The sequence below is a fragment of the Ailuropoda melanoleuca genome, chromosome 13, assembly GCF_002007445.2.
Source record: "Ailuropoda melanoleuca isolate Jingjing chromosome 13, ASM200744v2, whole genome shotgun sequence".
In the NCBI taxonomy this organism is placed as follows: domain Eukaryota; kingdom Metazoa; phylum Chordata; class Mammalia; order Carnivora; family Ursidae; genus Ailuropoda; species Ailuropoda melanoleuca.
The window spans coordinates 78,562,607-78,578,496 of NC_048230.1; the positions used below are offsets into that span (position 1 = coordinate 78,562,607).

Consider the following 15,890-nt stretch of genomic DNA (forward strand, 5'->3'; position numbering starts at 1 on the left):
AATAATATTAAGAAAATCACTAGTTACATACAGTCATAGGAATCAATGCTCTTTCATGTAACAAAAGAGTCTTTTAATGCTCTGTTTTTCTTTTTAACTTTAAAAATAGAATTGCACAAAAGATAGGAGATAAAGTGAGAGCCATCGTGTCTGGAATTAATTTTTCCTTGTATTTGCGTTGATACATTCTCTCTCTCTCGTTCTCTTCTCTTCTTTCTCCCTTAGTCTCTCAATTTTCCATAATTAACATATTTTCTTTAAAGAATAGCATCCAATAGTCATAAAAATCAATTTTTTAAAAATAAGAAGATATACTTCTTCTGAGTGCAATAATGTAAATCTGACTGTTTACAAGTAAGGAAACTATTAAGAACCAGAAAGCCTGGTATTTCTTTTCAAATGCTCTTTGTTATGAATCTCTAAGTGTCTGTTCCAGTGGTTCTCAAACTTCAGAGTATATCAGAATCACCTGGAGAATTTGTGCCAACAGACATTGCTGTATTGCCCCTCCAGAGTTTCCAACTCAGTAAGTCTGGGATAGGGCCCAGGAATTTGTGTTTCTAACAAGTTCCCACGTGATGCTGCTGTTGGCACTGTTCTAGGGATCCTACTTCGAGAACAACTGATGATTCTAATAAGTAATACCAAAAGAGGTAATGATAAAGGTATTACATCCATGCAGTTTCGCAAAGGTTGGACTATTTGATGTGTCCCAGCTTTTGTACTAAAAAAAAAAAAAAATTATAATGCCGAAAGACATAAAGTGCTTAAGACTCAAGTTAATTTAATTCCGTAATCATAAGGCAGAATAGTAGCAACTTTAGTACGTGGAGACTTCTGTATTTAATTTTGACTGACCCACATAGAGCAAGTGTGATTCATTTGACTCAAAATTGAAAACCCAAATAACCTATGTTGTGAAACACAGTAGGTGTTTATAATGGTGCCTAAAAGGAAACAAATTGCTTATTTGAGTGATAGGGAGGGATTAGGCCAAAGATATACAGGGAATAAGTTGCTCAGACATTAAGGAAAGAAGCAAGAAAATTACAAATACTTCATGGACAAGCAAGGTAGAATATTTTCAATAGACGTGAATCCAGGATCAGAGCTATACAGTTTTAAGAATTTTGTCCTGAGTATTTACTTACTTACAGAGAAAGTAATTCTGAGGCAGATTTATTTTTAGGGTTTACTTTTATCTAAGCGAGAAGAAATACATTGTGCAATAATGAACAAATTATCTGTCCCTTGAATGTTCAATGCTTATGTTAAAGATTCATGAGTTATTTATTTGGTAAGATTATATACCTAGAGAAAGTGAATCTGGTCAAAATTGAGGCTTCATAAGAGATTATGAAATTCAGTTGTTCTAGACTCTAGATAATAATTTATCATAGGGGCACCTGGTTGGCTCAGTCAGTTAATCGTCTGCCTTTGGCTCAGGTCACGATCCCAGGGTCCTGGGATTGAGTCCTCCATCAGGCTCCCTACTCAACGGGGAGCCTGCTTCTCCCTCTGCCTGCCACTCCCCATGCTTATGCTCTCTCTCTCTCTCTTTGTCAAATAAATAAATAAAATCTTTTAAAAAATAAAGTAATTTATCATAAAACAAATATTGTGGAATGAAAGAACAAAAGTTATAGTAGATTCCATTTTGAAAGTATGGAGCCTCCCTGGAATGAGTACATAGGAATCACTTCGAAAGATAAACAATGGTGTTGATAAATAATGTGATTCTTTGAGGAAATGACCTGGAATGAGATACCTCCCACACCAGGAAGGTAATACGCAAGCAGTGGAGGAAGGTAATGATATTTCTTCTATTTTGCCCTCGATGAAAAATTCTAATATGATTATTTTTTCTGAACTCCATTTACAAAGGAGGCATTAAACATGAGAATGTGGTGTTTTTTTTTTTTTTTTAAGATTTTATTTATTTGAGAGGGGAAGAGATATAGAGACAGAGAAAGAGTGAAAGAGCAGGGGTAGGGAGAAGCTGGCTCCCCCTAGCAGGGAGCCTAAGGAAGCCAGGCTCCATCCCAGCATGCTGGGATCATGACCTGAGCCGAAGGCAGATGCCCAACCGTCTGAGCCACCCAGGCGCCCCATACATGAGAATGTCTTGATTTGAAGGAAGAAGACAATACAGAGAAATTCTGTCCAGTATTTTGACAAAGACAGTTTTATTTGAGAGCAGTTCCACTCTCAATTGTTCCTTTTGATTGCCCAACTTAATATTTCAGAAAAGTTATCCAAGGACTAGCTTTTGTGGTTGTCTCTCTCGGCACCATTCTATGGCTTCTGTGGTTTTTCAGCATTCTGCCTTGAGAAGGTGAAGTTCATGTGTAAGCATGCGCAGAAACCCACCGTCAGCGCCCTCAGTTTTTCAGGGAATCATGTTGTCACAACTGCCATCATCATCAAGCAGCAGCCTCAGCAGCAACCCCCAGGAGGTAGAAGGAAGGGAGGTGGCCCTGGGGCCCTTCTGTTTCTTTCCCTCCTTCCCCATTTACCCTGTCTGGGTTCCTCCTTCCTGCCCTGACTCCATCCGGGAATGGCCAGCCTAGGAGATGACCCCAGTGTATCAGCTTTCCTTGTGCTCTAGGGCCATAATCTTGCTAGCTAGGAGAGATGGCGTGCCCTTTGGTCCCTCCTTACCCACCTTGCTCTTGTCCTCTTGTCTCCCTCCCTCCCTCTTCCCTCCCTCCTTTCCTTCCTTCCTTCCTTCCTTCCTTCCTTCCTTCCTTCCTTCCTTCCTAGCTTTCTTTCCAGACTTATCTTTTGGTATATACTAGAGAAGTATAGACTATTACAGAAAAGAATATCTTTCAACTGTTTTTGCTTTAGTTGTTTGCATTACCTGAGAAACTACTTAATTCATGTACTTCTGTTTTCAGGCTGCAGTGTTATTCAATTTATACTTTGGTCTCTCTGTTGCTTGCACTAACATTCTCTTTCCTTAACAATGTCTTCACTTATTCTCATTTCCAATTTCTAGTTACTGAATTTTTGAAAGATGCTATACTTCTCACCAACTGATAGAAATAAACTGCTCTGTGTTGCCACTTTGCAACCTTTTTAATGAAGGTAGTAAATGGTTGATTTCCTCAGGGAATTTCTTGTGAAAGTCAAGACAAAGATGTGTTGGAAGGAGATAAATGTCTTTTATTAGTTCTCTTTCTTTGTTCTGTTTCTGCCTACTGTTCTGAAGCTGAAATTTGAGTAAACAGAAGGCCTTGTAAAATGGTTTTTACAGGGTATTTTCTTTCTCATTGTTATGTAGTGCAGATTTGAAGCATATACCTATATTGCCCCCTTGTTCCCTTTTTGGCTCCAAATTCAAGAATTCCAACAAGATCATTTACTCAAACTTCCACTTGACAAGTCCCACTGCCCATCTCCCAAATCTGCCCAGATCTTACTGGTAACTTAAAATCTTATACTCTTCTTTAAAACATTCCACTTTTTAATGAATGTATAGGAGGGTCCTAAAAATTCCTTCCTTTCCGCATTAGCTACTCAAGTCTTATTTCTGTATGTACAATTTTAAGTCCCAATTTCATCTCTTTCTTCTAAATCTGTGCCAACTCTGAGTTATCCCAAGGTTCCTGGTGGGTAAGCCTTCTGTTGTCACTTGTTTTTGAAACTCAGCCTTGCAGTACATATTAGTTTGAGCTCTTAATGATTACCAGGTCTTTTCTTTCCCTTCTTCCTACAGGTCTCTCTTCTCAAAAACTGTAACTCTTCAGTTTTACAGTCTTCCCATGTGTTGTCTTTCTTTCTTTCTTTCTTTCTTTCTTTCTTTCTTTCTTTCTTTCTTTCTTTCTTCCTTCCTTCCTTCCTTCCTTCCTTTCTTAGTATTATTTATTTCTTTTAGAGAGAGAGCAAGTGAGTACAGAGAGGGGCAGAAGAAGAGAGAGAGAGAGAAACTTTAGCAGACTCCTCGCTGAACTTGGAGCCCAAGGCAGGGCTTGATCTCAAGACCCTGAGATCATGACCTGAACAGAAGCCAAGAGTAGGACACCTAATGGACTGTGCCACCCAGGTGCCCCAGGCCATGTGTTGTCTTTCAGATCTGCCTTATCCCACTCTGGATCCGACTGCGATTGGATTTCACTTACTCCCTCTCCATTCACAGAGAGATGGTAATACTAAATTAATGCTGTTTGTGAAAATGCCTAGAACAGTGATGTTACTTATATAAAATCCTTGTAAAAACTCATCTTTATTCATTTTTAAGTAAAGTTTTGATGAACTTATGAAATGAATCCTTTTTATTCATCTTTGGAGTAAAGTTTGTATGTTCCCTTAAGGATAGATTTAGGGGGGGAAAAAAGCTGCAGTAGTAAGTGGTTGAAACTGGAATAAATCTTAACCAAAAAGAAAGTAACCTAAAATATAGTGGATAAGAACATATTTCTTTTTAGCTCTGAATATGACAAAAATGAACTCTGGTTTGGGAATTAGGTAAACTGATGCTTTTTATAGTTTTTCTTCCTTTTTTTTCAGGAAGAAATATTTCTTCTTTAGAATCAGGCACTGCCTCTTGATTATGATGTGATGTGACAAAGCTTTTGAGAAAATTATTTGCATATTAGGTTAGATGATATATACTCATGTCTAGTTCCCAGGAAATGGTCAAAGTAATTTAAAACCTGATTAAGAATAATTCAGGATAAAATACAATGTACAGTGACTGACAAATCTCTGGAAGAATGCTCATTTAGTGCATTTATCATAATGATTATGACTATTTTCACAGAAAATTTAAGAATTCCAGAAATGTACAAAAATCTATCAAAAGCCAAAGAAAAGGATTAAGATAAAAATGTGATTTTTAAAAATAGTTTGTATGTGATTCAGAATATTTTTGAGTTTAACATGATTTTCTAAGTTGATTATTTGCAAATGGTAGCTGTCTTAGATCAGATTCTCCAAACAGACCCAAAGACAAGTGGTTGTTTGCAAGAGCTTTATTAAGGAGAAGGTCCTAAGATACAACTGTCAGAGAATGAGGGAAACAGGACAGTCTAGAGGGAGAAGACAACCAACAGTGCTCTTTGAAGTGAAGTCCCTTCCTCAGCCTGGGGGTTTGCTCTGCCCCAAGGCAAGGTTGATGGGCATTTATGTTCCTGCACCTGGTGGGCATGAGCTCTGAGCTCTCTGTGGGGAAATAACCTCTCAGACACCTCCTGCTCTCTCTGCATCTTGGTAAGTGGCTCCATGAGGCCAAAGGTAGTCAAAGGCCATAGCTGTCCATTGGTAGGAGGGAAGCCTGCAAACCCGGGGGGATGGATATCTAGCCAATAAAGGGGACCAGCAAGGATCCAGGTGGGCAACAGTGGAATTCCTACAGGAGCTTTATGAAAATTTTCTGAATAACTGGAAAATGAACCTGAGCTTAGTGAACTTTTTCAATCATTTATAGTTCTTGATAGGAACAGCTAGCCTTATTTATGTACTTGCATTAGTGTTGAGGTTGATCAACATTTGAATGAAAAGGAGTTTACTTCTGATGAATTTACAGTGCATAGGCAGTACATTGGGGATGATTGGTTGATCAAAGCAGCGAATGGTCTTTTTCTGGGGGAAACACTCCCCATTAGACATATCCAGTCCTTATTCCTACTAATTAGCATGTGAAAAAGCTCAGTTGGATTTCTTTGTCTTACCAGAAAACCAAAAGTGATCTGAAGAAGGAAGTCTTCTTTGAAAAGAAAAAAGTGACATATTATTGCATACTTGTCAACTTAAAATATCTCATTTTGGAAGGCAGATTAACTCCTTGCGTATTCAGGATGTCATGTGAGATTAAAAGGTCGTCAAAACCTGTGGTTGCTGCTCTTGCTGCATCTCATAAGTTCTGGTATATTGTGTTTTCATCTTCGTCTGTCTCAAGATATTTTCTAATTTCCCTTTGATTTCTTCTTTGATCCATTAGTTTTTCAAGAGTGTGCAGTTTCATTTCCATGAATCACAGGTTTGTTTTTTTAGCCTTAGAATGTCCTTGATGAAGCAGTAAAAATTCTATTAAATCTTTAAACAAAAAAAGTTCTGTCATTGCGAGAACATGGGGAGAGGCATAGCACGATAAAATGCAAACCTTTAGGCAGAAAAATTTGTGATATATGGTTGAATAATAGCTGAAGAAGAAAAGTGAGACTATCTGGGTAGATTTTACAAAATGACTACCAGGAAAGGCAAGGACGGATACCATTTTTACATACTTCAGAAAATTTGGAAGTCACCGGGCATGCCATGATAATATGATTAAAGAGAAAAGAAAATATATTAGTTATCAGCCCACATGTGTCATGCATAGGCTGAGTCAGAATATCTGGAAATAGGCCAAGCATCTTTAGAACCTCCCCTTGACTTTGTCTAGTTTCTAGGGCCAAATGTGGAAATCACTGCTTCAGTCTATAGTGAAATTGATGGCACTGATGAACACAGTAGTCTGAAGAAGACTTTCCTCGGTTTTATTATCAGTTCTATAGTTGCTTATATGACTCTGATGCAAAAATTTCTGAAATGGACCTAGGCAGCTTGTCCATTGTCCTGCAGATGCCCTACAACAAGCTCTAGCTCTGGTTAATTTGCCTTCTCTATGGGCAGTTGTTGTCTCCATTTAATATCTAAGACAGAGGTTCTCAAATTCCACATTGCATCTGCATCACCCCAAAGCTTAATTAAAGTACAGATTCTGGGCCCCAACTCAAAGATTCTGATTCAGCCAGTTTATGGTGGGACCTGAGAATTTGTGTTTTTCACATTTTCCAAGGTGATGTTGATGCTGATAGTATTAGTCCTGAGACCACGCTTTAAGAACCGTTGGTCTAGGGAAATGAAAGAATTTAACTCATAGAAGCAGATAGATGGTTTAGTTAAATACTACATTTAGTTAAGGTTAAGGGACTAAAAGTGGCTTACACTACCAGATAACAAAGCTTAGCTGGCATGGCTCTTCAACCATAGTGAAATAGGTGTAGACCTGAGATAACGTTTTAGACAATTTAAAGGGAAAATCTGGCTACATTTACGTCATCTGGACTTTTCAAGTGGAAACAGCTTGTGTGCCTGGTTAATCTGTATCATTTCCATATTTCTTTCCAAGTGACTTTTTATGGAGATCAGATTTTATGCTCCCACAAAATATCCACAAAGATAGTTTTAAGCATTTATGAAATTATTTGCCGAATGATGGATGCTCTTTCTTGTTAATCTGGTTAGCCTGAAATGAGAACTTTTGCTGAGCACAGGCATAATAGAAAGCTGTGACAATGCAATCTTTATCATTGTAGTCATAATTAAAAAAATATTCTGAGTCTTTAACAAATGCAATATCATATTTGTCCATAAAAATGTGGTGAATCCCTCTATGCCTGTTAATAAATAAGAATTAAGAAAATAAAATATATTGTTTATTAACACCCAATATATTGCTGCTTTTATTCATCTTTAGAACACACACAGTTTTCCATGGTAATCATGGAGACTTTTTTTTCTGTTTTTTTTTATAGTGTCAAACAAATAAGTTTAAAATAAAGCCAGTAACTCTTGTTTTAAATTTTACCAGTTTTCATTCATCATTTTAGAAAATTGCTCGAAGATACGAATGCTCAAGAGCCTTGGAATCACGTGTGGCATTTTCTGCACCCCACCCCCACCCTGACCTCCCTCCCTCCACCTGCCTTGTTATTAGGTTATAAATGCATCAAGTTATAAATATAAATGCTGCTAGAATTGTTTTATTAATTTTATGTCCAAATACAGCTTTGGTGCTATGGGTATAATTTTATGATTACCTGCATTAGCTTTCAACTTCAGCAACTTTCTGTTATTACGTGAATACATAAAAGTTTCTAGGGAGCTAAAGAAGGAAGTAAGAAGAAAGAAATTCGGCACTTGCATAACTACTGCAAGTAGTTATGTTATGTTACTGCATAACACTTGCTGACCTACCTTTCTAGTTATCTACAGAAAAAAATTAACTAGGTATTTGCCAATATATTTCATGCTGCCTTGTGGGGACACAGCTTGTGAAAATCAGTGTTACATTCTATTTATCATAATATTTTTCTTGTACATGGACAAAAATGTGTTCTTTTTAAAATTTATACCACTCAGTTAATGTTCCTGCTATTTTGTCAATACTAAAAAATAATTCTGTAGGGGAATAAATAGGTCTGGGGGCATGCAGATTCTTTTTCCAATATCACTGAGACTGAGTAATTGATATGTTTTCTCTGGGACTCAGTTTTCTAACATGCAATCTATCCCAGCTCCATAAGTCTGCACTTCCATTAGAGTAATTGTTTCCTGTCGGACATATTCAAAAAGATGACAGTATTGTAGTCATGTTTATGCTGGGTAGAGTGCCAAGATATGTAAATTCACTTACATCCCTCTTTATAAGGTGCATTAGAATGTAAAAACAGTGTGGGCGATGTATTTATTATCTATTGCTGTAAAGCAGATTATTGCAAAATTAGAGGCTGGAAACAACAAACATTTATTATCTCCCAGTTTCTGTGGGTCAGGGTCTCACCTGCTTCGGGTCTTACAGGCTGCATTAAAGGTGTCTGCTGGGCTGTGTTCTCATCTGGAGCTGAAGTGCCTCTTCCAAGCTCATTCAGGTTGTTGCCGCAATTCTGTTCTTTGTCATAGTGACACTGAGGCCCTCACCTCTTAGCGGCCTTCCCTTTTCACAGGCAACACACACCACAGCACGCAGGTGAGCATCTTTGCTGCCTCAGGTTTCTCACTTCTAGCTCCTTTTTTGAGAGGCTCACCCAGGATACCTCTCTTTGGGTTAAGTTTAAGTCACCTGATTGAAGACTTTAATGACACCAGCAAAATCCCTTCATATTTGCCAGATAAAGTAACATCACCATGGCAGTGATAGCCCATCATCTGTGCCGCATTCTGTTGTTAGAAGCAAGTCTCGGGTGCCGACAGCACTCAGAGGGTGGGGATCGGACAAAAGCATGGGTCGGGGCACAGAGGTCATGATGGCCATCTAGCAATTCTGCTTACAACAGGTAGGCAAGATGCTGAGATTTGTGATGCCATTGTACAAATGACTAACAGTTCTCGCTCAGCTTCTCCATTAGCTCTCTCGTTTGCACAGTGGAGGCCATAAGACTCACATCACAGTGGTGTTGCCGGTGTTATAGGATGAGGTGATATATGCAAAGATTATCTCTTATAATTCTTGCCATCTTGTTGGTTCTTTGTTGTGAATAGCCATGATTACTATTGCTATTGTTATTATGAATTGTATTACTTGACTTTGCTTCCTTTCATGGCAGGAAACTTTAATTGAATTACTATAATTTTTCAGCTTTTATCTTGTTGGCTCAAACTATGTCGATAATTATGATACTACCCATAACACTTGAGCCATCTCATTGCCTTTTCTCCATTTCAGGTGTTAATCTAATTTTACATTTAACTGTGACACATAAAGGTGAAAATCAGTTTTCTCTAGAAGTGGTCTTTCTTATTTTGGTTTCAAAGTTTTATGAAATGTCTCTAAAGTTTTATATTTTCAGATGCTGTTCCTTTTGTTCATTTGCATTCTGTGTTCTTCTTCTGCATGTGTTACCTACCCATTTTTGGCTTTTCTACTAGGATCTTTTGCCTTTCACTTGGAATGGGAAATGTTGCAAGCATAAGACTTGATATGTATGCACTAGTCCCTGCTTGCTAAGTGGAGATCTTAGTTTAGTATCTCCCAGCAGCCCAGTGAAAAAGGTGTTGCTGGCATCTACTTCTCTGTTAGACAGACAAGGATACAAGGCCACAGACTTCTTTTTTTTTTTTTTTTAAAGATTTTATTTATTTATTTGACAGAGATAGAGACAGCCAGTGAGAGAGGGAACACAAGCAGGGGGAGTGGGAGAGGAAGAAACAGGCTCATAGCCGAGGAGCCTGATGGGGCTCGATCCCATAACGCCGGGATCACGCCCTGAGCCGAAGGCAAACGCTTAACCGCTGTGCCACCCAGGCGCCCCAAGGCCACAGACTTCTGTAGTAATTGGTTTGATAATGCGTAGATTACAAATGATAATTCCCAGAGACAAGTTTTCTGCCCCCTAGATTTATGAAATTTTCACCATCTTAGTGGTTTAAATAAAGAAATCCAGATGTATCACCTTTCTCTTTTCTCTGCTGTGGTTAGTGTTGATGACCTGTGCACCTCATCTCCATTGGTGTTGCCTACACTGAGGCTCTATTACAGACTTTGGGGAAGAAGACAAAATTGAAGGCTAGGGAACAAAGGAAACAAGAGAGTGAGAGAGACTGCAGGGATTTTTTTTTTTTTTTTGAGAGGTACACTACGCAGTTTTCACACCCTCAGAAGTGGAATAAAGTAAAGGAACAAAGAACTGAATCTACATCTGCTTCTCTTTAAATTAAAACCCTTCATTAAAGGATTCTAAAATATTTTTAACATTGGGCATTTTAGGGAGCTTTGGCAGTCAATAAAACATATCAATGTCTTCTACTTTGGGTATATCGAGGTTGAACAACTTAAGGAATATCCCACATGTGGAGGTGGCCATAATCACCCCCCCACACACACACCCAGCTGTTAATATCTTCCCTGTGAAATGTTTGTGACTGTAATTGCTGCTCTGATTATATATTGTGTGAACTTGAAGTATGTTATTATATTGGGTGACTAATGGAATTTGGTGACAATGCACAGAAATTGGTATTCTGAAAAAGAGTTGGTTTTTAAATTGTATTCTTTCCTGAGTTTGCAGTGCATTTCATGGCCCATCTACCTCACAGTGGGTTTGTGGCTGATGGATTGAAATCTTTCTGCTGAATAGTAAACATCAGAGATAATTTGGTCTTCCCTTAGCTTTTCTCATCACTCATTCAAAATATCAAAAATAAATCCTTGATTACTGTTAATTCACTTTCATCCAAACTGACAAAGAGAGAAGGCACATCTGTCAACACTTCAGTGGATAAATGGGGGAGGGGTCCTAGAGGTGTGGTCTCCAAGCTTTGCAGGGGGCCATTGTGTGCCTTGGAAATAAAGGGGGTCCCTTAGTTCATTCTTCTTTTACTGGTCAAGGTAGCCCCCAGGCCTTTGGGCACTCTAATCCCCCTTCCATTGTTGGATGGGTTTAGAGGTGAGAAAGAACCAGTTTCCTTCTTTTGCTTTTCTAAAGATGTCTCTGATGTTATTAAGTGTAAAATAAAGGGTATATAGTATAACATTTTCAGCAAACATAAACTGATGTCAGGGATTGCTTAAATTTGTGAACAGAGACATTTGCTTGTATAGGGTGCAATTTAATGCTAAGAACACTTATTAGGATAGGTGTTGATGCCATCTGTCATTCAGTAGTTTTTCTTCAATTAAACTGAACTGAAGCCTAGATTATTCACCAGTAGGCACACTTTCGCAGTAAGTAGGTAAAATATTTTTATTTGACACTTTCCTGTGTAAAGAAATGACAGTTGTAGATTCTTCCTACAAAGTATTATAACATATAACTAACGTATAATTTTATCAGTCATATTCACCTAAAAAACCTTGTGATAACAACCACATGAATGAGTGTATATCAGTGCTTGTCAAAGTGTGGTCTGTGTACCAGCAGCATCCATATCACCTGAGAGCTTATGAGAGATGCAGATTCTCAGGCCTATCCTAGTCCTGCTGAACTGGAAACTGATGGATGGCCCCCAGCCAGTCTGTATTTTAACAGGTTTTCCAGGTGACTCTAATACAGGCTAAGGTTTAGAAAGGATATAGAAAGGGTTATCCTGCTCATTTTATAGACGATACAGTTGATGCTTGGTATGGGACTATGATTGGTTGAATACATGACCAGTAAATTTTAGGGCCCTTCCTCCAACCCAGGCTTTCTACTTAAACATCAGGTGACCCCCCTCTGTTAAGGAAATGAGTAAAGGAATAGTGAATTCCATAAAGCTGGAAATCAGTATCTCTTAAATGAACTGAGAAAGGGGACATTTCACTGCTTTCTAATAATGAGAGTGAGTTGTTCAAACTATTAACTTGAGAAAATTAACCTAGAAAAAGTTTTAATGCTATGAGCAACATTTTTTTTGGTCCTGTGCATTGAGTTCCACATTTTCTTCTTAGTGAAGGAGACAGAATAGGCTGTAGTTTAACCCCAGAGGGGAGGCTGTTGCATGTTAATAGGAGTGGGAGACACTATTTTAATCATTGCTTTCTACTCCAGTGAGTCCATGGACAGCTTTTCCACCTGGGTCTTTCCCACGCCACATTACCCACGTTGATAGTGCCCTGCGGTGGTTTTCCTGCACACACAATTTTACACGCAGGCGAGAGAAGTTTCTTTAGTCGCTGTGGTATCGGAATGAATCCCCAGGGCAGCTGGCGTTAAGTACCCCTCTGTGACTTGGGGAATGAACGTTTCCTCTTGAGCTGAGAGTAGAAAACAGTGTTCATTATCTGTAATGTAAAAGTCTATATAATGACTCCTGCTAAGATCTAGTTCTTTGTGAACTCAATTTGGGCTTTGTGTGTATAAACAAATAAGTAAAGTTTAAGTCTATTGTTTGCTCAACTGGGAGGAACTTCCTTGAATAGAAAATGTGGCTATAAAATTAGGTGCATGCATTATGTATGTGTGTGTGATTTCTATCCAGCATATCTGTAAAACATTGTGTAACATATATGGAAAAGCGTACCACACAAAAATGTTGGTGCTTTATGGATAATGATAATTCTCCTGGCACCCCTGTTGTGTATCTCGAGTGACTTGTGACTGCGCACATTTCCTGCCTCTGTGCATTTGCACCTACTGTTTCCTCTTCCTCTAACCCTCCTGCTGCACCCCCCCACCAAACCACAGAATTGTAAGGCTGGCAAACTGTTTCTCATCCTTGTGTATTAGCTGAAAAGATGTCATAGCCCACCTCTGCAGTGTACTTTGAAATGTCTCCTTTAGAGTATAATGATTAGTTTACTGCAAGAGGTGCTCAAAACAGGTGTCTGTTTTCTGTATTGTTGGTGTCATTCCTCAGTACCAAGCCCGTACCTGACACGCTGTAGCATTTGATAAATAATGCTCCAGGGAATTGATGACTGGCATTTCCACTTGGATAAATCCCTCAAACCAACATCTCCAAAAATGTATCATCATTTTGCCCAAACTTCCAAGTCCCAGGTTGGAATATGGAAACCCTAGGGCTATTCATGATTCCTCTCTTCCCTTTAGGCAGTTCTGCCTCCATAGTATGGCCCTCATCTCTTTTCCAGTTACCTCTACCTTCATTTGGTCTCCTGTGTCTCAAATGTCCGCTTGGTTCTGGTCTTCCGGCTGAAGCTTTTTCAAGCCTGGTTCTCTTCCTGTTTTTGTCCTTCCAACGCAAGTTTTGATTGTCTTGCTGTGAAGATAAGAAATCCAGATTAGATGGTCCATCTTCTCAGGTCTGAGGACTTTATTATGCATTTGCCTAAGTGAAGCATTGAGCCCTGCATTGATTCCATTCTTTTCCAACACTCATGAGGTGATCTAAAGTATTGTGGATGGTATGGCATTAGAGGAACTGCAACACCAGTTATTCTGTCCTGCAAGACCTTTGCTGGGTGGTTACCTGTCACACCCCAGAGTTTGGGAGGATTTCCAGAGTCACTCATGGCAAGGAATGGGTTAAGGGATCCACTAAAATGGGGAAAAGTAAACTTAGACAGCCAGGGTGAGCAAAAGAAAAGGCACTGTTTCTTCTCCTGCCTTCACATAGAAGGTGTGTGGGAGCCAGGTGTTCTGTTGGACCTGCTGTGTGGTTTTGTGTCCCAGTGGAGAGACTCCACCTCCTCCATGACTGTTATACTATAACCATCAGATCAACCTTAGGTGCAAAAAATGAATCAGACCATTTTGGACTGGACATTTGGAATTGGTGGCAGCTGTTTGAAGGAATTGTTTGGGAAACTTAGCTACAAGTACTTGGGGGACATTAAGACCTATAAAAAATTACACCCACTCCTGTTCGGAGAGTCTGAATAGCTGAATGATGACACAGTGCGGTGTAGTGTGTACTTACATAATTCGATGATGTGTGTGTGTCACAGACCTCATGGCTCAGTGCTAAGATGGACTCTCGGGGTTTCCATCTGTTTGCCTGTATCTCTTTCTGGTATCATCTCCCATGACTTTTCTTCATATGTTCTGTGCCCCAGCAATGGAACATTGAATGTTGCCCATGAGAATCCCCTCCCACACTGCCATTACATATTCCCTGTATGATTCCTTCTTCCTGGATGCCCCTCTATCCCCTTCCACCTCCCTACCCTTTCCTCCTGCAGTGTTCTCCATCTCTAAGCATCTAAAGGCTGTGAATACCTCAAGGTTCTGCCCAAACCTCTGGTCCTTTCTTGTCGGGATATTTGCCAGTGTTATGCATTCCAGCTCCTCTTCTCCATGCTCAAGGATTCTTCCATGGACTTTCCTCTGGGACCATGGGGGAACAACTTTCTTTTCTCTGTTGACCCCCATAGCAGTTAACTTTAAAGTTGTCATGAATACACTTTCCTTTGTCTTATGCATATACATTTCTTTACTCCCTTTTTTGATGGCAAGTCCATCCAGAGGAGCTATCATATTGTTATTTTGTATCCTAGAGTAACTTGATTTTATAGGTGTTCAGTAATATATAATGAATAAACGAAAAGATTAGGGCATAAGATAGGTGTGCTAAAGGCTGGGGAAGGGTCAGGTAGGTGAAGCAGATTTATCTTTTTCCCTTGGCCAGGTAAGCTGATGGGAGCCTCTCCTTCCACCCCTCTTCCCCAACACCCTATCCCACACACATATCCTCACACTAAGACTGACTCTCAGGATTATTTTTCAACTACGGGACAGGAAGGCCTTCATCATCATGACTTAGGAATGGCTCATAGTATATATAGACTGGGGTCCCTAACCACGCCCATTATACTTTCAAAATGTCTTAGAACATATAATAAACCGAACAGTTCGCAGTTAGCTATCTAGCTGTTTCCCTTCCAATTCGATTGGTAAACGATGTGAGAGAAAAAAATATCCTAACTGCAGAGAAATCTTCAGGCAGGTTTCTAGATAACATTATTTTTTGAAAAGTGATGTCAATGATATAAAACAAAGAAAAGAGATCTGTGTGGATGCTTAACAATTTCACGTTTTTGCCTTCCAGGAGACGGAGCTGTTAGATCTCAGCCTTGTCAAGGATGCGAGATGTGGGAAGCATGCCAAAGCCCCCAAGGTAGGAAACAGAGCATTGTGCACGCACCAGATGCTGCTTTGATTATTTAGCTTTGCCATGGTATCTATTAATTGCCCCAACTAAAAGTTTCTCCGTTGCGGATGTTGTAAAACACAATAAAACGGCCCGTCCTTCCAGAAGCCTCCATGCCCTAAACATTCCCACTTTTTTTAAAAGAAGGTAACAGGGAGTAAATACGTAAGCATTTGGACATGGGGGCTTGCTCTCTGTGCTTTAATTTTAGTTTTGTTTGAAAAATAGATCATGATGCCAGAGTTGGCTAGGTAATTCTCAATAGTTAAAATGTGCTTGAAGTTACTTGCATGCTTCCTTGAGCCTTCCATGCGTACATGAACTAACCTTTAGACATGATGAATAAAACCCTGTAGTTCAAATGTTTTGCAACTGCCGTCATTCCATTCACAAAGCCAAAGGGTGTGAAGTCCTTCTATAAATGTCACTAGTGAACACCTGCAGAACTTTGGGATCTGTTGTGTGGTCCGTCAATTCATTTTCATTTGAAAAACTTACTGCAGACATATTCAAAGCAGTGTTTGCAGTGTATTTATTTTTTGAAGATTGTCTAAAAATGTTGAATAAAGAACTTACATATATTTTTTAAATTT

At 39.2% G+C, this 15,890-nt stretch overlaps 1 protein-coding gene across 1 annotated transcript in view; it reads left to right on the forward strand.

Moving 5' to 3' along the window:
- Positions 1 to 15,890, forward strand: part of PLCB1 (phospholipase C beta 1) — a 686,722-nt gene that overhangs the window by 203,040 nt on the left and 467,792 nt on the right. Inside the window, 1 exon segment of the mRNA XM_034640285.1 lies at positions 15,196 to 15,264. Within this exon segment, the coding sequence (XP_034496176.1) occupies positions 15,196 to 15,264 (69 nt within the window).